The following is a 24,536-nucleotide window of genomic DNA, read 5'->3' on the forward strand; positions in this document are numbered from 1 at the left end:
GAAAAGATTAATAAAAATTAGGGGCGTCAGGCGAGTACTATTTTTAATCGTAATTTATCGCATGACTTTATTAGTTAACTCACGATTAATCACACATTTTATATTTGTTCTAATACAATATTTAAGAAACACTAGATTTTCATACTCTAACAAAAGTAGGGATTTTTTTTTTAAACTAATAGAAATAGTTCAAATTAATTTTTGACGTCTATAGCCGTCAATGGCAGTGAATGAGTTAAAATAGTTGTCGATTACTTTGATAGTCGATTAATCGATCAATTTTGACTGTTCTAAATACAACTGAAGTGTATAAATGAGGAGTGATTCTTTCATTCACAAGCCACGTCAATGCTATAACCCTAAACTACTATTCACAGACAACTTTGAGTCTTCAAATAACCTAATGTGTGTGGAAGCAGAACACTGGAAGGCTCGAGCCTGGATTCGAACCCTCAGCCTGTGAACTGTGAGGCGGATGCACTCTAAGTTGGTAACCTCTCGCTTCTGTGCCACAAATCAACACAAACAATGAAAAAGTTAAAAACAAAGCATTACAAATAGAGTCTGGTGCTCACCAATGAAGGTGACCTAATAAATATGAGGAAATTAATGAGGATACAAGCAAACATGGAAAAAGGATGGATGAGGTGAAACTTCCCTAAATCGATAATCAGTCTGCTGCGAAATTTCTCAACAAGTGCGACCTCAAATGTCACACATTTTAAAATTGACAATGAGTTGATGAAGGTCTTTTACAGCATTTCTAAAAATCAATTTGTCCAAAATCGTGTTCTTTTATTTCTTTATTTTGCTTTCAAATGCCTGACATTCTTTTGTTTGTAAAATGTATTTGAATGCATTGATGAAATGTTCTTTATGGTAAATGAACTGCCTTAACGCAGAGGAGTCAAAGTCATTTTTGTCGTGGGCCACACACACCAATTATGGTTTCCCTCAGAGGACCGTTTTGACTATGAACTCAGATGAATCAATGTCGCCTCAGTTGATGGATAACTACTTTCAAAATCAGAAGCCATTAAATAATTGTTCGTTCAACCATTTTTTAAAATTTATATTAAAGGAGATTGGAATAAACCAAATCAAAGACAATTTGCAAGAAACATAAAGTCAACTCACATGATTTTCCTTCGCAGGCCACATAATGATATTGCAGGCCACATCTGGCCCACGAGCCTTGGGTTTGACACCCGTGCCTGAAAGACATTCACATATCAGTCAATGCCGTTTACATGACTTAATATTAGCCTATTTGTAACCCAATTCTAAATATAAACAATATCAAAAACTATCAAATAACGACTGAATGAAAAGAAAGACGAGCAGCGGAAAGTTGGGGGGGGCGAAATAATCCGTCTCAAATGTCACTCGGCCACGCGGTACGCGAGTTGTGGCGTCATCAGCACACCAGACCAATCATCAGCCGCCGTTGCAGAGGGGTGGGCGGGGCATAACCCATCGCAATTAAACAGCGGGGAGCGCAAATTGAAATCGCAAAACGTCGGTGGACGCGCTGCTTGTGTGTGGAGCAGAGCCGAGCGCTTCTTGGGGCGGGACTTCGGTGAAAGTTGAAGGCGGCTCGGATGGAATGCGTCTGCGTGCGGTTCCCCTGACGCCTCCCGGGCTCCTATCCACGCGAGCCGGGCTCCTGTGAAAAAAAAAAAAAAAACCCGCGGGTCTCCGTGGCCCCTTCGCTGCCGCGCCACAGTGCTCGTCGTCCGGCGTCTCCGTTCCTATGAGTGCGACGTCCAGCCCGCCGTTCGTGGTGATGCAGCGGCCACTCGGAAGCAGCTCCGCCTTCAGCATCGACTCTCTCATCGGGGGGCCCCCGCAGCCCAGCCCGGGACACTTCGTGTACACGGGCTACCCCATGTTTATGCCGTACCGCTCGGTGATGCTGCAACCGCCGCCGCCGCCGCCTCCGCCGCCGCCTTCCCTGCAGCCGGCCGGACACCCCCAGCACTCGCACGCGCACCCGCACGCGCACCCGCACGCGCACATCCCAGGGCTGCAGGGCGGCTTCTGCTCCAGCCTGGCTCTCACCTCCACGCTCATGGCCTCGCTGCCCGGAGGATTCTCGCCCAGTCAGCAGCATCAGGACGCCGGGCGGAAGCACGCCGAGGATGCCAAGAGTTTGGCGCCGGCGAAGGAAGACGCGGATACGTCGGCGCAAACGGTCACAGGTACGAATTCTGATTGCATGGGGGGGAAAGGTGCCAAAGTCATAGCAGTTGAGTTGAAGTTTTTTTTTTGTGCTTTTAAAGAAAAAATGATGTAATCATTATTATTATTATCATGTTTCCACCGTAGTTTCATTTTGCAGTTTAAATGATTTTTTTGTATTTATTATTATTATTATCATCATCCTCATTTTCATCATCATGTTTCACCTTAGTTTAGGTTTGCAGTTTAAAGGAAATTGTCTGTATTTATTATTACTATTATCATCATCATCATGTTTCCACCTTAGTTTAATTTTACAGTTGAAATTATTATTATGATTTTTTTTTTTATTATTATTACTATCATCATCATCATGTTTCTACCTTATAGTTTAAGTTTGCAGTTTAAAGGAAAATGTATGTATTTATTATGATTATTATTATCCATGCACCTTAAATGTGTCATTTTTAAGGACATTTTCTGTATTTATCATTATTATTATTATTATTATTATTATTAGTAGTATCAATATTTTTTTATTATGATTGTCTGACTTACTGCCGACCAGTCCAGCTTTTCAGTAGGCCTATATAATTTTTTTTTTTTTTCAAAGATCACAAAATGGTATGGACGGTGGAAGTCATTATCCAAATGTGTGCTTTTGAAATTGTTCTCAGCGCGAGTGCACGCGAGTCCGGACGAGTCCAAAGAGGACGATTGCGCGCGCAGAGACGAGAGCTTCTCCATGGACAGCGACGCGGACTACAGCTCGGACGACAACATGATGAGCTCCGCGGCGGCCGGCCTGGAGGACGGCCTGCACCTCCACGGTTCGGCAGGCTCCGGTTCGGGCCCACCGGGGGGCGGAGGAGGAGGAGGAGGAGGAGGCGGCGGGGGTAAGAACCGGAGGCGGCGGACCGCGTTCACCAGCGAGCAGCTCCTGGAGCTGGAGAAGGAGTTCCACTGCAAAAAGTACCTGTCGCTCACCGAGCGCTCCCAGATCGCGCATGCGCTCAAGCTGAGCGAGGTGCAGGTCAAGATCTGGTTCCAGAACCGGCGCGCCAAGTGGAAACGGGTCAAAGCCGGCAACGTCAACAACAAGTCCGGGGAACCGTCGCGGAATCCCAAGATCGTGGTTCCGATCCCGGTGCACGTGAGCCGCTTCGCAATAAGAAGTCAGCACCAGCAGCTGGAGCAGAGCCGACCCTAGAACCCTCGAGCGCTTTCCGGAACAACTGTGGAAAAGTGGCCTCTCTTCAAACACTTCTAGCACTCGTTTAATTTGCTCTTGAGAAGAAAAAAAAAAATCAGGCCAAAGCTTAAAAGTCAAGAAATGTAAATGTTTTTTTTGTTTTTTTAAACAAGTGCAATGGGATAAGACAATTAAAAGACAATGATGTTCTCATTTGGAAAGGACAAGGGGACAATGTTTGAACGAAAAACAACAACAACAACAACCTCACAACACGAGACGAGGATGATGATGATGATGATGATGATGATGAGAACCGAAAACAGACCGATTATTTTTTACGAAGTTTCTCTTTATTTTCCCCCCCAAAGAAGCTGCTAGTTTATTTAAATCCAAGTGTGCTCAGTGACTTCCAGTGACAAATATTAAATAGCTTACGTGTCCATTAAAAAAAAAAGTCTCTTCTTTTTTTCTTTATTCACATCAGTTTTGTTTTGAAACATCAGCCATTTCTTTAAACTTCAAAGTTGACCCTTTAGAAATAAAGTCAACATTTAATGGCGAAGATCGAGCTCTCAAGGCCTCAAACGAGTAAAAAAAAAAAATTCCACCGCCATCGCAGTCCGACTATGAATTCAATTAAATTCACGTACATTTACCAATTAATTAAAAACAGTTAACTCGTTAAAATAATGCTTTTCCCCTTCAACAGCAGGAATGTCAAATCTTTAACTGTTTGACACAAAAAAAAAATCCCCATTAAAACATATCTTTAATCCATTCCAGCAAATAATTTGACGTTTAATTTTTGTTTTGTGTCTACGATACGTAAATAAAACCAAATAAGTTAACAATAACGAATATTATCAGGTTAACTGACACAATCAGACAGAACGTTTTACTTGAAAAAATAAACAAAAAAGATTGTGAAGCTTGAAAAATTGATGTCACGTGATACATTTTCCTCAATTTGACATCAAAATGTCAAATAAAATGCGCTCGATTGCGCACACCAAAAGAAAAATAGAAATGTATACATTCAAGTCACGTAAAAAAAAAAAAAGACAATCGAAATTAAATTATTCGACGAACACGAACGTTGACGTCTCCCTGACGTCATCTGCACGCACTCACGCACGCCGTTTGGAGTTGAAGGCCCTAAAAAAAAGAAGCTGAAAAGACTCATGAAAAATATGGAAATAATTTAATATTTAGGTTACCGGTAGCTCTGTTACTTTCGTGACGGTTTTCCCATCACAGTATTTCTGACTGGACTAGGCCTAACATCTGAAGCATTACGAGCGACGTGTTTAACAATTTCTATATATATATAAAAATAAAAATAAAGAAGCAAGTTGAAGAAGGCCTCCAACAATTTTATTGTTTTATTGTTTGAGAGATCCTACATTAAAAAAAAATATATTGTCGATGTCCTCAAGTAATGCATGTTGAAGGTGACGTGATCCTGATATTTCCTTGATGGAAACACATCACAGTCGTCTTGACAAATCCAAATGAAGCCGAGCGTGATCATTTAAAAATGTAAACACTTGCAGAGATTTGTAGAAATGAAGAGTTGCAGATACTAATAATTAAAGGCAATTTGAGCAAATGTGTTATTTCAGATGTGCGTATCAAACTGGTAGCCCATCTCTCTCTTTCAAAAAGGTCGTGACCTTGCTTGAAATGCAGTCACCAGCTAATTCCTCCTCGAAACAGAGGGCCCTGAACGCAGCATCACTCAAATCACATTTCCCGCTTAGAACTTCTACATTATCGTTGAAGTTGACTGAATTTTTTTTTGTTGCTGTATTTGAAACAATTACTTAGCTTCGCCTTTCTTTAATGCTGACAAACAATGTAAAGCCTGCATTATTTGTTAGCATGAAGCTATTTAGCAATAAAGGCAACAAAAAAAAAATAGTCAGTGTCATGGAGTGTTAGATTTGATGAAATGGTGGAGCAACACATGCACTTTTTCTGATAAAGTGCAATAAGAGAGTTATTTTCTGTATTAAAAACACATCTATTACTTAATTTTTTTTAAATATTATTTTTTTTTTTTAGCAAGAACCATTAATTAGACGCACATGAGTTGCTTTTGTAGGCCACATAAATTAAAAAGAAAAAAAAAAGAAAGTGGCTTCCGGACAAGTATTAGACACCTCAATATTTATTTCGGCGATATATATATATATATATATATATATATATATATATATTTTACTCAGCCTTTAATTGTAATACGTATATGAATAATCATTTCAGTAATTTTATTTTTATTGTACTGTACTTAGTTAAGAGCGTATGCAGCCAATGGGGTATATGCCACGGAGGAGGCGGGACTTCCGACTTCAGGGTTTTACACATCAGCGCTGTTTCCGGAAGTCAATGGCCTCTGCCCCATTCCGCTGGGTCGATCACATCTTGGGTAATAAAACTCCATGTTGCGGTTGCATTTTGAGACCAAAGTGAGTGAACGTCATTCTGGTCTTTATTGAAAAAAAAGACACATTACAGTAGAATATTCCGTGTTATCTTACTGTACATCCAACTAAACAATAATAATTATTAGAACCACGAGAACATCAATGTGTCTGAACGAGAAATCAGAATACTAAAAACATGGATGGATTTGGAACAAGTTTGGGGGCAAACTATACAAAATGCACACATGAGGAGCTAACGGCTAACATTGAGGTCACGGTTAGCGTTGAAGGCTTTTGCCTGAGAGCTTGCTGCGCTGTTGGCCCACGTGAAAACTAAGCCACACAAGCTTTTCCTTTTTTCCTTACCCGTGCTGGCATAGTAGAAGCATGTTCAGCATTTTAAAAGACGTACAGACAAAATGGAGGAAACTTCAAGCCAACTGGTAGCTGCTAATTTGTCCAAAAAGAAAGTAAAAGCATCCAATTGCAAATAGCCTCAAGGCTACGAGCTAATGCTAAGTGAATTTAGTGCATTTTTTTGTAATAAATAAAATAGCATGAGTCAGATATATATATGTAAAAACAAAAATCACAAAACAAGTTATTTTTAGGGGAAATCATCATGGTGGGGTTTACACAATCACAGGTTGAATGAAGGCAGGTGTGTTAAAAGAAAGGCAAAGGTCAAAGTTGGAGTGTCTGACTTAAGCAGGGTACACGCATACCGATTTTACCTCAGATTTTCCGATGTCTTTGAGAGATGATATCGTGGTGCGGTTGTACAACGTGCCGCAGTGTAGTAATCAGATGCGCAAACAATTAGCCTAGCAGCTTTTGTTACTTCTTTGGATTTTCTGGTTGTCTGGATGCCCTGCGGCGCCTCTCGCAGGTCAGCGTTGGTACTACAACAGCCTAGAAAGCCCAGACCAGAAACGGTTTGGGGCGACGCGGCTACGTGTGCCATTCGATATCGTCGGTACGGGCGTACCCGGCTCAAGATCAGTACAAACATTGAGGGGAGTTGGCAAAGTGACGGGAGGTTTCCTCCATTGCTCAGCAGTCACGCGGTGACGAGACACAGCGAGCTAACAGCAGCATTCAGTCAAATAAAGCGATATGCAAGATTATTGAGCTCATCGCGCATACATTGGAGCCCTCAATCATCCACGTCCAACGTCAGACTTGACACCGAGAAGCCAAAGTAGGAGAGAGTAAATAAATAAATTGTCTCCAAGTTGGAGGTTCAACTTGAAGTCGCGGATAAATGAGCACCACCTTCAGTCGAGCGGTTGTCAGCACATCTCAAGGACGGGGAAATGATTTTTTAAAAATGATTTGCACACAAGAAAAAGCCCTTGCCAGCTTGAAGCCGAAACACAGCAGGAGCTTACAATTAGAGTTCCTGAAGAAGTTTGATTCCCTTTTTTTGGCTCCACCAGGAAGTAAACAAACAATGGGACAAAACATACAAGAATGCAAAGTCGCTGTGAGCGTTAAAGGGACGGCGTGTGGAAAAACGGGACTGAACGTCAGTCTTTTGGAGTGTTCTTGTTGTTTTCGTGGGGGTTAGCTTTTTTGAAAGACGCTAAAGTGGTTAGCATTTTTCTTCCCTTTGACTCGTGGGGCTTTCTGTCAAGTCTGGAGCTATTTGGAGACCAATACTGTACCTTCGAGCAGAGGTGGGAGGACGTCACGAGGAAGTCCGTCAAGTTTTCAGTCACGACATCAAATTCATTCACACATTTGTGTACTTGCACTGTTTGGATGGACCAACACATTCACGTTCCAGTCAAAACATCATCCTCAATCCAAACGTAACAATCGTGGGATGGGCCGATTGTCGGTGCCGATATTTGGCTTTTGGACAGGGTGATTAGCATGCGTGAAGCTAAAATGAAAACTAAGCAAGTCAAAAGTTCCCCTAAGTTTTATACTGTAAATAAAGTTTTGCAAAATTTCAACATAATGACTTCATTTTATTTTTAAAACCAAAAAGTGTACGGAGTTCCCAGTGTTAGCATCACTTTTATAAAGTGGAAATTTAAATATTTTCAGATAAATCCAATATTTGGCATTTTGTCAAATATCGTCTGCAGCTTTTACAGGGAACTTTTCATTTTTGGATTTATATACATTTCGACTTTATAAAAAAAACGATGCTAACACTGGGAACTGCATACACTTTTTATATAAAAAAATATATAATATAATTTATTTACAGTATAAAACTTACGGGAACAATTTATTTTCTTAGTTTTTAATTTAGCTTAACGCATGCTAATGACCTTGGAAGCTCCCTGCAATTTTTGTTAGAATCTAACAATCCTGGGTTAAAATAATTTTTGTATTTATTTTGATGCTAATATTTTCTCTTTTACTGCAAATGAATATCAGCTTGAAATATCGGTTATCAGTCTCCTTGACTACTAATAATCAGCGTCTGTATCGGCTTGAAAAAAATAATAAAAATCGGCCTATCACTAGCCCCGCCCCTCGCATGCTTTTCTTTCAAAAACAAACAAAGGGCAACTAAATTGAACAAACGAGATTTTGCAGCCTAGTGAAAGTCAAGTGGAGTCAGGTCACGAGTCCCCCCCCCCCCCCCCCCCCCCACCTCTGCCTTCAAGATGGCGACGCGGCCATGTTGGGAGGCGGAGCTTGCGCTCATCTTCACATACTTGCACGCTGGTTCTCACCGATCGTCTTCCCAACATTCCTTGTCAAGCGGTCCAAATAGGAAAAAACATGCCAGATAGCATCCCCTTAGAGCGTTCACATATTTGTCACATTTAAAACAGGTGAATTAATTCACAGACGTTAGAGAGAGAGAGAGAGAGAGAAAAAAAGATGGTTGTGGGCGGGGCCACAACACCGCGTTGAGGACACGGGACTCGATATGCTTGGGTCGGGAAAGTGACGCTGCCTGAGAGCAAACTGGCCTTTGTAGTGTGTGACGAGAAGGATGACGCCAGCCATCTTGAGTCTGAGGTGAAAGTGACCCAGTACGGTACCCAGCATGCTTTGGGTACTTCCCACGCTCAACCAGTCCGACGCGTGAGGTGGGCGGAGCCAAAAGTCACAGCAGGTAGTTGAGTGCTTCCCAAACGACGAGGGGATCAAATGAAGGCGCTGCCGGCGCTGCTGCAGCTGTTGTTGCGGTTGGCGTTGCGGCGCGACAGGTTGGGCGTGGCCATGAGCGGGTAGCGTTCGTCCGGGCAGCCGTACTGGGCCAGCGTGTCCACGCACTCCTGACTGTTGGCCTGCCGGGCGTACGCCAGGGCGCTGTTGCCGTGGGCGTCCCTCGCCATCAGATCCACGCCGTACTGTGCACAGGTAAGCAAAATATATATATTTTTTAAATTAAAAATAAATAAAATTTGCACCGATGCTTAATGCTCCCAAAAAATAATGGCCTGCAACTGAAGGGCACGAGAGGGAATTTTGTAAAATTAAAAATAAATGTAAAAAAAGTTGAATGTTGAAAGATATCACTTTATTTGTAATCATTTGTAGTAATTCATCTTCTGGTAAATATTGCGTTGGTGGAATATGAGTTGTGCAGCAACATCCAGCAGTTTTTATTAATATCAGGAGGCGGCCATTTTGCCACTTGCTGTTGAGTGAAAATGACATCACAGTTGCTCAGGTAACAACCAATCACAGCTCAGCTAAAAAAAAAACAGGTGAGCTGTGATTGGTCGTTGCCTGGGCCCTGAGCAACTGTGATGTCATCTTTAGTCAACAGCAAGTGGCAAAATGGCCGCCCCCTGAGCTGGATAAAAATGGCTCCATTTAACTGCATAACTCATATTTCACAAGTGTAGTAATAATCAGAATGTGAGGTCACATATAACATGTTATTGTCTAGAAATGTTGACTTCCACTTTAAAATATATTATTTATACCTGTTTTGGTGATTTAAAAAAATCAAGCAATTATTTGAAAAGTTACATTTATATGTCAAATTTTCACTATGCCATTTAACCCATTAAAACTCATTGTCATGCCTCTTAAGAATCGTACGCATTTATTATTGATTTCCATTTTCCCCCACAAAAAATAAAGGAGGGCCTGAAAATGGCTGGATTGGCATTGGCCGATAATTTCTCATTTATGCAAAATCAGTGATCAACTATAATGTCTTATTATGCCTACTAATAAATGTTATATTCAACGTTTTTTGAAGAATTTTTGTGCGTTTATTTTTTTACCCCCGCAACGCATTTCAATTGGCGTCATTTATACGTGGCTTTTTCCGCTATTCGTGGGCCGGGCCGGCCCCTCTCCCCCGTGAATGGCGGCGGTCGACTGCTAAAAGCCGTTTAGTCCCACGCACTAAAAAAGGGTGAATGTTTGCTCGTGTATATGCGACCCGGCTGCCAACCAGTCCCGGGGGGTGACCTCTTGCCCCAAATCAGCTGCGATGGTGCCGAAAAAGTGCAACGGAAAAATGGACGGCCGCGTGACAAGTTACCCAGATGAGAAGCTGCGTGATGACCACGTTGCCTTTGCGGCTGCCCAGGTGCAGCGCGTTGCGTCCGTCTCCCTCGCCGCACGTCTCGTTGACCTGCTGCCTGGAACCGTGCGCCAGCAAAAGCACCACGGCGCGCAGATCCTCCTCCACCGTCGCACGCAGCAGCTGCTGGCCCAGCGACAGCTCCGCGCACGGCAGCGTGGGCAAGAACACTCGCTGCTCGTACTTGGCCCGGATCCAGCGCTCGCGTTCCTCCCTGCCGACAACACAGCGGGAGACCGCGTGAGAACGCCACGCCCGGGTTCGAGACGGGGCATGGCATGGCTCTTTTTATTACACCGCGTGGTGTCAACCAGTGCCGAAAATAAGACGCAGTGAACGTGGACAGCTTTGTTCGCAATCCAGTGTCGTCAAGTGCGGCCGTGTTTAATCCGGTTGCGATTATCTGGCCAAATCCGAATCACTCATTCAGACCCCTGCCTGGGATTAGTGCCATTAGTCCCCCCCTACCCTTTAAGAAAACATGACCCCACTGGGGGATAAAGGGGGACACAACACAAAAGTGTCTGAAAAAAGTCTCACACTCAAGTTGTGATTATTATCATATCGTTGCCGTTATCATGGCATTGTTGTCGTTGACCTGTTTTAATGCTAGCTAGCTACCTAGCAGGTAAATGAGCAAGCTAGGGAGCTAGCAAGCTAACAAAAATCCTCTATTGTGTTTGCTCTATCTTCTAGTGTTGCAACTAATGATCATTTGAATAAAATGAATAATATGTTGATTATTTTTTAAGCCTAATCGATGAATTGGAAAAACAAAAAAACATCCCTTTGTTCAAAACAGGACATTAGTTCAAAGTAGCGGTGCACCGATCACCATTTTCCGGCTGATCACCGATCTTTGAACTCATTTCTCCCCAAAACATATTAAAACGTTCTATTTTAAATATGACCATGCTCCCAAAGACGTATTCGCAGCAAAGAGGACAATGGCTGACTTTTTTCAGACCTCTGACAAGGGAGATGAGATTGGTGGAAATTTCAAATTTAGAAACAAACAATAAAATGATAATGCAATTACTGGTTTTGGTCTGTAAAACATCAGAAAATAGGCAAAATGTCTTATTTTGATGGAACACAACATTAACACTGGCCAAGCAATTTAGCGAAATGCATGTGGAATCCGGAGGAAATAAAAAAACTTGCGTTTGGATTACCTTACATGATTTCCAAAATATTGCAGTTGTTGACTAATTTGATAACTGATTAGTTGGCCAATAATTGATGAATTTTTGTATCTCTGTCAAGCTACTCCATTTTCCTCAGAGAGTGTTTTTTTTTTTTTTGCTGTGAGGTTCAGTTGTTTTTTTGATCGTATGAGTGTGTTTCCATCCACCTATTTTTATTCAAATTTTCAAGAATTGCGAAAAAGAAACTGAATGGAAATGTCAGAAATGAGAAAAAAGGTCCAACATTTGCAAAAAGTTTATATGCTTAGAGGGGGTGGATTTGGAAGCATATCGAAAAAAGGAAAACGCGCATTTTGGTGATGGAAACAGTTTTTGCGAATAAGCAACTACAAGACCAGAAATACATCACACGTACGTTTGTTGTCACAAAAAAAAATGGCGGATGATTAAGTAAGATATGTTTGGGGAGACAAAGAAACACAACCCTTTTTAGAATTAATTCAATAAAAAACATTTTGTGTCTTGTGGCAGAGAGACGTCATCTCGCGGCGCAGTCTCCTCTCACTATTCGCAAAAGAAGAACGGATGGAAACGGGCATAAGTCGCATGTTCGTTTTGCACATTTTGACAAAATGAGCTTCAAAATGTCACAACATTTGGATGGAAAACTGACTAATGTGTCAAGTGCCTTGAGATCCCTTCAGCTCCGAATTGGCAGCTTACAAATAAAATAACTTCGAAACGCGACACGAGACAAGCACGCCGAGACTTTTGTGTGGGAACTCGCCACAATCTCATTAACTTCCTGGAGACCGGCAATAGCGGCTAGCATCACGGAATGTCCCGGAGGCTTTCTCTTCCGGACCAGGAAGGCCGGCCGCGGGAGCACGGCCCGTGACCCCAGGACAAAGCCCGGAGGTGTCGCTCAGTGGGTGTGCGCGCGGCAGGGTGCCGACCTTCTGTCCCCGAGACGAGAAATCAAGGCTGGCGGACCCCGGAAACGCACGCACGCACGCACGCACTCCTTCCATCCCCCACCACCTCGGTTGCTAAGACTATGAATCCGTGTGTGTGTGTGTGTGTGTGTACACAGTGACTCCATCATTACTAACTAACGAGTCTTGAAAACACACAGCTCGACAGTGGAGAGGCTAATTGCACTAATTAAGCACAGTGTGTGTGCGTGTTTATGTGTATGTGTGTATCTTGTGAATGCGGAGCCTCATATTTCTGTGTGCTAATGTGTGTCTCTTTTCACATCCCATTAGGTAGAGCGCTGTTTTCCTGCACTCAGGCATGCTGGCTAGATAATTAAACATGAGTATGGGTGAGAAGGCAGACACGCGCACGCACACAAACACGCACACACTCCAGCCCAGAGGGGTAAAGTGTGTGCGTAATTTAAATTAATGATAAAAAAAAACACACATACAGCACCCAGAGGATATAACCCCCCCCCCCCCCCATTTTATGCATTTATACTGTATCTCTAGCGAGCAGAAGTGGCAAATCCAGGTCCAGAAAGTAAAAACCCTGCCACAGTTTGGCTTTAGCCCCAGATGCTAGCTAGCTAGCTCCCATGGCGCTACTTTACCTGCTTTAGCCTCTAATGCTAGCAGGTAAATGAGCTAGCTCGGGAGCTAGCTAAAAGGTAAACAAGCACCATTTGAGCTAGCTAGCTAGCTAGCATCTGGGGCTAAAGCCAAACGTGGCAGGGTTTTTACTTTCTAGACCTGGATTTGCCGCCTATGCTAGCAAGTCTGGACTGTCAAATGAATCTCAATTGAGTCTCTTAGTAACTTGTCACACACGTGACGTGCATTTTCCCCCCGACTTCTATATATATATTTTTTTGTTCGCTCGCAGTGTCCACCTGTTGACTGATAGCTTCGTCAACTTGTCACATCTCGTCCGCTAAAGGCGTGAGATTCCATCCCAGTGTTTTGAGGAGCCACACTGGGCCCATGGAGATTTTCACATTTCCTGTTCTTCGCATTGTGTGTGTGTGTGTGTGTGTAAATGTTCCTTCCGAGCACCTCCTTTGTCTGGGTGTGTTTACATGCACGCACGCGCACACACACACACACGCGGGGCCAGAGGCCATTTGGCTGCTCCCTCGGTGAGATTCAAGGGGTCATCTATCCGTGACCCTCAAACACACACTGATAATCACACTCAGCTAATTAGCATAATTACACACAAAATTAATTTAACACCACTTTAACTGATGTTTGCAACATGGGAAGACCAGATGTGAATATTTACAATTGCAGCAGTCTTTTATCTGACAATTACGATCAATAGTAGTTAGTGATTATTTTTCAATCAAACATTGATTAATAATTTGTCTCATCAGTTTTTATATTGAATGGCAGAACAAATAACAGAAAGCATATTTTCCATGAGAAATTATTTTCGCAGAAACCCTTAACTCGTTCACTGGCAGCCATTTTGACCTTCGCTCCCGGCGGTTTTACTGGATTTTGACAGATTTTGCAAGGCCCACAGAATATTGTGTTCGATTGCTACAAAAACATGGAACCTACCAAAGAAAGATTAGAGTATCTTCTTTCATCAGGAAAAAAAGTATATTTGTATCTGTTTCAGTTTTGCAGCTATTATTAGAATATAACTAAGTTTCATCATGATTCATAAATCTGTTTAAAACACTGGCAAAAATAGCTTTTTTGCAACATGGCCCTGGTTGATCTCTTATACTCTGCTGCCACCTGTTGGCCGTTTTTGTAATAACTATAATTTCTTCACCCGTTCTCTACAGTTCAGAGGCTGCATCAAAGCTTTCTGTATGCTCTAGCATAAAAAAAATTCTAAATAAGTCTTTGGGACCATGGTAAAATTTAAAATAGAACCGTTGTATGCGTTTTTGGAAGCAAATGAGTTAAGTTACCCGACTTTCTTTAACAATATCGAAAAGCAAAAAGGCAGCTGAGTGCGTAAAAAAAACAGGCTTTGGATAGCAGAAAATATTTTTTTCTACAAGAAGAATAAATTTTTTAAGAAAACCTTAAATGACCTGACTTGCTTTAACAGGTAAAGCCAGTATCTGACTGAGCGGCACAGGCTCGGGAGGGTCCGTGCATGTAGCGAGTGTTGCTTCTTCTGCCGGCTTCGTAAAGTGTTGCAAACCCTCTTTATACTCTCTAACCCATTTTCTTGTCGTGATCAAATTTTGAATATGTTCAAAATTTCTCCAGCTAGCAGGAGTTAGTCAGAGCCATAGGCTGGAGTGGCTAACAAGAGCGGCTAGCAGGAGAAAGCTAGTAAAATAAAAATAAAAAGAAGCTAGTAAAAGCTTGCGAGAGCAAAGCAAAAGGTGACAAGCAACGGGACGGCAATGAAACATGTTGGCCCCCTGTAAGGACCAAAGCCACCTATGTAATAAAATTAGTTATTACTAGACCTACAATTATATATAAATATAAAAAAAAAATACATTGATGCCATTTTTTACGCATATTATTGAAATCAATAGCAAGTTATTAAAATGAATTAATTATTAGTTCATTACGAGATGGCACTAAAGATTACACACTATTAAAAAGTAAAAAACCTGCCACAGTTTGGCTTTAGCCCCTCATGCTAGCTAGCTAGCTCCCGAAAAGGTAAACAAGTACCATGGGAGCTAGCTAAGGAGCTAGCATTTGGGGCTAAAGCCAAACTGTGGCAGAGTTTTTACTTTATGGACCTGGATTTGCCGCCTCTGCCTACCATCTAATAGAGTCCGGCCTTGAGCTTGCCACATGATATATATACTATTTCAAAGTAAAGGCTTTACACACATTGATAAAACATAAAAGGTACAAGTTGAAAAAAAGCTACTACTTGAGCTAATAGGCTTCTCTTCAAGGCGATCATTAATTACAGTCAGAGTGTGTGTGTGTGTGTGTCAGAGGTAATGAGCGGTAGGAAACAGGGTTAAGAGTGACACAGTGTCAGTGGCTCCTCTTCTGGCCTAATTAGTCCTCTAATTAATAGATTAATAGATGGGTAAGAGCATCAGCTAACTGCCGAGCTAATGTGCAGTCAAGATGAATCACCACATCACACTTTTTGTCACAAGGTGAGCTGCGGAATGTTCCAGTGAAACCTACTGCACATCAATTGCCCACACTGGAAAAAAAGAAAAGAAAAAAAAAGTCAAGACAAAGAACAAGGAGAAGAGGCTGAAATCAATTAGCCTTTGCCGGACGGTCGTTAGCTGCCCTCCGATAGGCACAGATAATTAAAGGAGATGAGAGGGGGGAGGGTGCGAGTCACCCGTGCGGCTCGACGAGACAGCAGCCAATGGGTTAACCCATGCAAATGACGAGGGAGACAATCGAAGAAAAAGTAGAAATGGGCCAAAGCCATGGAACATGTCGGCTAAATCGCTCTTGGGGTAATTAAACATGAAGATGTCGAAAGCAACCGAAAACCTCGGACGCAGATACATTACAGTATTAGAAATGCTATGGTAAACATCAGTTCAGTTGGATTTTTTAAAAATATATTATTTTATATATTAATAATAATATAATATTTATACAATTGACTATTTATTTCTATCCAATATTTTTTAGATTATTTTAATTTTGCATTAAAGGGAATTAGAAAAAACGATGACTTCATTTGGATTATTTTGTTTATTAACCAGTGTTTATTGTTTACTGGATTTTGTACTTTGTATTTGTATAGTGATAAAAAAAAGTGGGGATTGTTGTGTTACTTGGTTCGGCCATTGTTCTTTAAAGTAAAAACAGATGTTCGCAAATGTCTTATTTTGATTAAACACAGTCGTCAATTTTTAATAAAAAAAAATGGCTCCAAATGATAACTCAATTATTCAAATAGTTGTCGATTAATTTGATAATCGATTACTTGTCGATTCATTTTGACAGCTCTACATTACAGTATTAGAAATGCTATGGTAAACATCAGTTAATGATGATTATTTTGCCCGTGCTTGCATTAATGAGTAAAACGGCAAAATAAGAGTGTCTCAAATGTTTATCAGCAGCACGTGAACCCATTCAATCCAAACATATTACCCACAAACCCGAGGAGGACCCCATCCTCCCACCCCACCCCGCCACCGTGGTATGAGCAACTGGCTGAGTGGGCCAATCAGCCACAGGGTGGGAAGACGCTTACCGGCGGCATTCATATTCGTTTTTATATCTACATTTGCGATCTGCTGTAGAAGCACGCCAGAGTCATGCATGTCGCGACCGTTATTGACTTACTCATTACGATGCTGCGATGACTCAGGCATAAAAAATGCGCTTTTAGCCCACATTAGCAGAAGCTCCCGCTGACGACCAACCATGAAGGCTGAATCTGATTGGCTCGTGTCAGCCGGTTTAATGTCAATAGTAAATTGGAGGGCTCATTAGGCGAGTCGGAGGACGCGGCTGCGGGCGCCAGCGAAGGCAGTCATGTAAAAAATAATGTCTATTAGGACTCATTTAATCAAGGATGAATTAGAATGGAGGCCCAATTATTTGCGCTGGCCCGCCTGTCAGGAGGCTTCTTTCTGCCAGCGTGCGCTGCTTAAAATGCGGGCCGAGGGGACGCCGCGCATCAGCAGGGGCTGCGCATAATGGCGGCGGGATTTAGGGCAGCCGGGGTGGGCTCGGTCATCATCGGCACACAAGTTGAGTCTGTTCCAGCAGAGAGAGAAACATGTCTTAGTTTGTGAGTGACTTATTAAACGTCCTCCAGTAAATTAGCTCCAAAGACGTCCGTCCAGTCTCGTCTGGGGTGCTCAATCTTTGTCAGCATTCTCTTCCGATGTCCCAAGCCCACTATGATCACAGAACCGTGGGCAGCAGCAGCAGTATTATCCGCTCCCCCCCCCCCCCCCTGACACTGCTCTGACCCTGGGGGGCAATTATCTTGTGATGTGCCCCCCCCCCCTCCCCCTTTTTGCTGGCTGCCCCATCCAGTCCCCTGAGCCCAATCGCGCCGCCATGTCATGGCCGTCGCACCTGACACCCTACCTCAGATTAAAAGCAGCAGGTCTCATTTGAAATCTGTTGGCGCTGGGATGGCCTTTTCAGGAAGGGGGTGGGGGTGGGGGGGGGCGTGGGGTCACATTATTACTCGGAGCATGTATTCATCGGCGTTCACACTGAATTAATACTGGCTCAGCATCCGTCACGCACGGGCCGCTGTTAAGCGATGCAATGATGCTCATTCTTGAACCACCGTTCTTACGATCTGGTGCAGTGCTTCTTAACCTGGTTAAGACGGGTTACCGCGCTACATGGCGTGGCCTATTTGTGCTGCGGGGAAAACGCAATTTAGTGAACAATGAACAATTAAAATTGAAATATTAGACCTCAATATTGGTTTAAGCCGAATCTTCAAGTCGACGTCACCATTCTTGTGTTTTAACTTACTTTAAAATAAACGACCAGCCTTGCTACTAAAACAACACTAGATCAGTAGATAAGTGCGTAACCGCCGGCGACCGCTCCGGGGATGGAAATCACACTGGTGTATGAGTGTGATGCCATCCTGTTGAACTCCAGAGTTACCGTTCCGGACACTATTTGAAGGATCGTACACTCCGCCCTACTCTGCCTACGATTGGCTCATCAGTCCTCATGTGTAAAGTTAGCCAATCCAATCAGCGAAGGCATCGCCTACAAGTCATTTAGCAGCAGAGGAGCTGAACGGTGCACATCAAGGAAGAATTTAGAAGTGAGTAGACGCAAAACTGAGGATTTAAAATTGGGTAGATGCAAGACTGGCTGAAAAAGAAGTGCGTATACACCCTTTACCTGCGTATATCCTGGACTACACCACTGACTTCCAACAAGTTTAAGAACCTCTGGTCTGTTGAGACCATCCTTCCCTTCCCCTTATGGCGGCGGCGCGGATCTGTGGTAGAGTGGTCATCTCCCAATCCAGAAGTTGTGGGTTCGATCCCACTCCATTGTGACCACGCGGAAGTATCCTTGAACAAGATACTGAACCCCCAGTTGCCCCTGATGCTGCGTCATCAGTCGGTGAACGAGTAGTCGAATGTCAAGCGCTTTGAGGACCTTGTAAGGTGGAAAAGCGCTATACAAAATCAAGTACCATTTACCATTCCACATACAACCGTCCACCACCAGGTGGATTAAGCCGCATTTCTTTGGTCCCCGCTAAGTGGTGGGGTTCAAACTGGGTGAGTCAAGTGCTTTGAATGCGCAGAACATCCATGACAAACACGAGCAGAACCAGGCCAAGGCCAGCCTCTGGGAAAAGCCGCCAAAGGTCATTATTTGGAAGGAAGGGACACGGCCGCCCGCACGTCACCTCTGCGGTCTGCAAGCCAGAAGGGCGGCTTAGCGGCGCTGTCACTTGCTGTCCGCCCAGGCCTATTTAACACGCTGCGTCAAGTCAAGCCCCAAAAGGCCCAGGGTGCCGGGCGAGCTGGTGTTGGCGTGTCACTCCGCAGATAATTAAAACAATGAGCTGCGACGCCAACAACACAAGCAAGAGTGGCGACTAAAGCGGCCCACCCCTGTGGCTGTTGGAACCACGGGCAGCCAGCCCAAACTTAGCAGCCCCCTCAGCTGTGGCGTCAGCTGTGGCGCCGATATCGGCGAGCATGCCAGCTGAGGTGAGGACGCTTGACCGCGGGCGGCCAGGGGTTAATGGGAGCGTTTAGAGGATGGCGCAGTCTTTTTGCGCTTTGGACTGCGCAGCCGAGCTCTGCAGCGTTACCACGACGACGTCAACAAGTATCCCCCCTCTCATCTTCAAGCGCGATGGTGCGAGTCCTTAAGAGTCTAGCCCTGGTCTCCCTGATGCTAATGTGACCTGGACTCTGCAATGTTGTGGGTGGGCTTACGGCGAGCCGTGAACGGTGGGTACAAAGCGGAGGTTGATAAAGAGATGATGACAACAGCTGGAGACCGGCCTGTCACATATCTCATCGGACAGGGGCGTGATCTCCATGAACATAATTTCTCCCTCTGGCCAGACCAGGCAGTCAGCAAGGGGAGGAGGCGGAGTTTAATACAGGCAGCCATGCTAATGCACCTCCTTCGCCAACCCTCCTCCATTTTCCCCTGGGCTCCTACCATCGTACTCCCTTCGCCATCTTTGCTTGCCTTTCTTCCTCTTGTCCTCCTCATCTCAGCTCCCAAACGAACCTTCATTTCCCTCCTTCAACCTTCCTTCATTTTCTTCTTTAGACCATCCTCTCGACTCCTTTTTACATGACCACCTTGCTCTTTATTTTGCTGAGTCTTCCAGTTTCCTTCCCATGCAGCTCCAAACCTCCAAACAGGATGTGGTTGGGTGGGGGTGTTCAGACCTTGACAGACAGGAGGTCAGTGTAATTGCTGCTGGCCATATTTAACATTAAGATAATCAGGCCATTAATTACCCTTTGGATCATTAAATCAGCCACTTGCAAAATGAAATTTCGGCCTCTATTACTCACTTGAGAGACCATGTGGGGCGGGGGGGTGTTCAATCTATCTGTCTCACACTACCCCCCAGTCCCCCCCGCCTTCCCTGTAATCCTTCCTCATACATGATTTCTAGCAAAAGTGATGCTCCAGAGAAGCCTGTGTACATCACAAGTCACATCATGGACATTTGTTTTTAATTTTACTCACTTCACCAAAAGATGATTTTAAAATGAGTGAATGTTAGATTAAAACTATAAAAAAAAAATTTTATTGGAATACTAAATATCTTAAGCTATTTACTGTTTGAATAATCAATATGATGGATGCACTGGGGTAACAAAACATTGTTACATGTTCCAACATTTTTGCTACGGCGATGTTCACGCTGCAGCTTCAATTTCTTAGCCCATATGCAACATGTACTGTATCAGACTTTTCATGTAGTGTAAAGAGTGCAATTTTTTCAAATCCAACCTGGACTTCATTCATATGTGGATCAGATATGTATGCGATATGTCTGCACTCATCTGTACACATCCGACCTATACATCATCAAAAGCCAAATATGCGTGAGTGTGGAGTCGATTGTTTGGGAGACAACAATCATCTGTGAATGTGCAAAAATTGCTTTAAGTAACAGCGTTACTTTTATAATTGCCTTTAATCTCATCTGGAACATGAAGTATGAAGTGGACATTTGTGGTGATAGTAGTAATTCATGCACGCAGAAGGTTCATTACCTCATTCAATCCCAAAAATGTGTAAAAACGTTTTTTAATACTTTGTCCTTCCCTCCCTAAAACGTATTTATACAGAAGGCTTTGATGCAGCTTCTGACATGAAGAGGTGGCTTAAAGCAATGGTAGTTATTACAAAAAACGGCCAGCAGGTGGCAGCAGAGTATAAGAGATCAACCAGGGCCATGTTGCAACAAGCTCTTTTTGTCAGTGTTTTCAACAGGAATCTGAATATTGATGAAACTATACTCTAATGCTAATTGCTGCAAAACGGAAACAGACAAAAATATTTAAAAAAATCCTGATGAGAGAGACTCTAATCTTTCTTTTGGTAGGTTCCATGTTTTTATAGCAATAGAACACAATAATAATAAAAGATCCTTTACAGAGGAATAGCTACATTATTCATGCACTGACACATTCACACTGTGGTGGCGTTAAGCTACTTAAGTAGCCACAGCTGCCCTGGGAAAGGCTGACAAACATTCGCACCTTCCATACATTAGTGTGAGTAGCACTGGAGGCAATGTGTGTCAAGTGCCTTGCCCAAAGACACAACGACACATGACTTGGGGAGAGCGGGGATCGAACAACAGACCTTCTGGTTACTGGACAACCGTCTCTACACCCTGATCCACAGCCGCCACAAATATTCTGTGGGCCTTGCAAAATCAGTCAAAATCCAGTCAAACAGCCAGGAGCGAAGGGGATTGCTTCAGTGACAATGGCTGCGAGTGAATGTGTTAGTTACGCGCGACAATAACGTGACATCATCTTTAGTGGACGACTCCATGAAACGATGAGATCGAAGAGCGTCATCTCGCATTCCCCAAAATATTTCTACCTCCTCCCGCGACTGCAAACTATATTTACTTGTGCAAACACTGTTCCAACATGACGTTGTTTGTGCCTGACACTCGACTTCACGCTTCACAATCATGGACGTGTGCCATTTACATCAGAATTCGCATTTGTTTTAGTAATGTAAACGAGTACATAAAAAAGACTAGAATTAGGCATCACGCCCTGCAATGTAAAGTTCTGTATGCAATCGTCAAAGGTAAAATGTTGAGCTGGCCTCACATTTGTCTTTTGTGAAGAAGTCGATGCCTCAATTCGAAGGCAAAATCACGTAATTGGTCTCACTGCTCCAAAACCTTTGCAGGGGATGAACCATCCGGCGCAGATTTCTTGCTCAGTCCAAGGTTTCAGTGGCACGCAAGCGTGAAATGAGCAGGACGTTCAGAAGAGTCGAGACAGAAGTCATGAACAGGGCGGGAGTGAAAATCAAGGCACTTAAGGAATGGTCTGATAAATACTATTGACGGGCTGGAGAGCGATGCAGCTGCAGTGGAGCGTCGCAGCTAAATTGAGATAATATTGACTTGCTCTAATCTCTTCAGGGGGAAACATACATCAGATTAATAAATAAATAGCAACATGAGCAACAATAAAAGCATTAGCGCTCTGATGGACTAGGGTTAATGGCACGTCAATGCGCTCGGTGCGTGTGCGTGCGTGCGCACAGTCGATGGCTGACTGATTGATGTTCATTTGCATTTTTCCTGCAGCCATGTGTGTTGCACTCTTGCGCTCATTTGTACTCTTGCTCGTCTGAACGTGCCAACACCTCAACGTATGCCGGGACGTGTGCTTCTCTTCATGGATGATATCCGGGCTCGTCTCTTAAATTACGCTGCCATAGGCCTCGACTTCAAAGGGAAGCTTACCTTCATCATCTTTTGTCTCTATCCTTCTTACCTTTTTTTTTTGTATCTCAACTTGCTTCTAAGAATGGATAGAGCTGTGTGCGAGTGGGGCGGAAACACCCAAAACCGGCAGGACTCTGGACCTCGAGGACCGGAATTGGTGAACCCTGATGTCGTATGCTACTAAGTTGCTTCTCTTTGTCTTTCTCTGCACCATGGCAACTTCACATTTATTATCTACTGGTTACTGGCAGTCGTGTTGGGAGCGGACCAGTAGCTGTCATCGTGGGACTATTACGGTTGTTGATTCAGCTGTTAGTCTACCAATTGTTCCCTTGTCGCTCAACCCCTGCATCCAGTTTCTCACTATTTATCTGCCCTGTGTCACTCTACTACTCTGTCTCTTCATCTCAACATACATCGGCCCTATAGAGGCTGGCTTCTGTTCAATTGTTGTTCTTTAATGTACGCGAGTGCCTCTTGACCTGTTCAATGTGTAAATTGGCGTGATATAACTTATGCTGTAAATTGGCATCAAACAAAAAAACAAAAGTCACCCCCCAAAAAATGTCTTGACAATAGTATGTTTTAAATATTAGGGATGTCCCAATCACACTTTTTTGGACCCGAGTGACCTCATTTTGAGATCAGCCGATTCCGAGTCCCGATCTGATACCTCTGTATTTAATTAAGATTTTTTTAAATTAATTTTTTTAAACAAAACTACCCCAACACCTTTTATATGGTGAGTGGACAGTGGTTAAATTAAGTAAACCATTTAAATCCCCTTTTTTTGGCACATCTATGAGTTACTCAAAGGGCTATTATTAAGCAGTATATTCATTTTTCACAAGAGCTTTATTTTTGAGAACCTACTGTAGCCGTTAGAAAGCATGCTACTTAACATAAATTGATGGGCTAACCTAATGTTGTTTTACTTCAGGAAGAAAAGATACTTTATATTTGTGCGTAAACAAGCCAACTTAACAACAAACAAAAGGCTGCACTTGAAGATCAAGCAAGCAAAATGAATTTAATCTTACTATATCCTGACTTTGGGTCTGGACTGATGGCCTGGACGGGATTTGGCGACACTGTGAGGATGTCCAACCCTTTGGATTCGCGCTAGGCTCGGCTAAAATAGGATAAACGAGGCTAGGCTAAAATAGGATAAGCTAGGCTAGGCTAAGCTAGGCACCGGGCTCCCTTCGAAGGGCGTCCAGACCCCAGAGTCGCCGGCGCAGGCGCCGCAGTTGGATTCGCGGGAAGGAAAGGAAGCGCGCCCGCAGCTGGATCTGCCGTGATGGTGCGAAACAAGTCCAAGTCGCCAGTGCTTAACGGCGGCGGGGCTTGCCGGTTGCCCGTCAATGAAGTGTAGCGGTGCAGCGGGGAATCAACGTATCTACAGTACTATATATCCTTTTCGCCACAAGAAATGCTTACATTGCAAACAGTGCAAGTCACACCGTCTCCGCTTTCCACATTAAAGATGATAAGAACTTATTATGATCTACTTCCAAATACCTTTTCCTTGTTCAGCCCCGCCACTCAATGGCATTAATAGCGTAACGATAGTGAAGTGACGCCATGCCACACGCACTGTGTGGAAAAATGAAAAAATAAAATGTCGCCCAACTCAAGATTTAGTAAAAAGTTATAAAAAAATAACCTCATATATTTATCCGAGTCCTGATAGGGAGACAACATACGATTCCGATCGAGTCAGCAACCACGTGATCGGATCGGGACATCCCTACTAAATATGTTATTCTGGTTAATATTGTGTTAGTGGAATACGAATTAAGCAGCAAAATCCAGCAGTTTTTAATCTATCTGAGGGGGCGGCCATTTTGCCACTTGCTGTCGAGTGAAAATGACATCACAGTTCCTAAGGTCTCAAATAACAACCAATCACAGCTCAGCTTCAGAAAACAAGTGAGCTCTGATTGGTTGTTGCCTGAGCGGCTGAGAAACTGTGATGTCATCTTCAGTCGACGGCAAGTGGCAAAATGGCCACATAACTCATATTCCAAAAATGTAATATTCATAAGAATGTCATGTTTAGACTAGCGGGGTCACATATAACTAATATGTTATATTAGAAATGTTTAAGATTGACTTTCCCTTTAAACCTCGAACCAACCTACCAACCCGAAGTGGTTGGTAGCCAACTGTTAGAAGTCTTGATGGCAGTTAGCTTGGCGCGCACCATC

General features: G+C 43.4%; 2 protein-coding genes across 4 annotated transcripts in view; one reads left to right on the forward strand and one right to left on the reverse strand.

Moving 5' to 3' along the window:
- Positions 1 to 1,527: 1,527 nt before the first annotated feature.
- gbx2 (gastrulation brain homeobox 2) lies at positions 1,528 to 3,810 on the forward strand. Its single transcript, XM_086069084.1, has 2 exons — positions 1,528 to 2,201; positions 2,859 to 3,810. The coding sequence occupies exons 1-2, from the start codon at positions 1,754 to 1,756 to the stop codon at positions 3,389 to 3,391; spliced, it is 981 nt and encodes a 326-aa protein (XP_085925210.1). The 5' UTR covers positions 1,528 to 1,753; the 3' UTR covers positions 3,392 to 3,810.
- A 4,589-nt stretch (positions 3,811 to 8,399) lies between these two features.
- agap1 (ArfGAP with GTPase domain, ankyrin repeat and PH domain 1) overlaps positions 8,400 to 24,536 on the reverse strand; it is an 86,308-nt gene continuing 70,171 nt past the window's right edge. For all 3 annotated transcript variants that reach the window (XM_086067891.1, XM_086067890.1, XM_086067889.1), the window contains 2 exons: positions 10,277 to 10,532; positions 8,400 to 9,125 (listed from right to left, as the gene is read on the reverse strand). In XM_086067891.1, coding sequence (XP_085924017.1) covers positions 8,919 to 9,125; positions 10,277 to 10,532 — 463 coding nt within the window. In that variant the 3' untranslated portion in view covers positions 8,400 to 8,918. The remainder of the gene's footprint in view (positions 9,126 to 10,276; positions 10,533 to 24,536) is intronic.

The sequence above is a fragment of the Leptonotus elevatus genome, chromosome 2 (assembly GCF_054856555.1).
Source record: "Leptonotus elevatus isolate MCC_2025b chromosome 2, RoL_Lele_1.0, whole genome shotgun sequence".
Lineage (NCBI taxonomy): Eukaryota > Metazoa > Chordata > Actinopteri > Syngnathiformes > Syngnathidae > Leptonotus > Leptonotus elevatus.

Coding starts and splice junctions, on each gene's coding strand:
- gbx2 (XM_086069084.1), top strand. CDS start 1,754: ATGAGTGCGACGTCCAGCCCGCCGTTCGTGGTGATGCAGCGGCCACTC. Junction 2,202..2,858: donor GTCGGCGCAAACGGTCACAG/GTACGAATTCTG, acceptor AATTGTTCTCAG/CGCGAGTGCACGCGAGTCCG.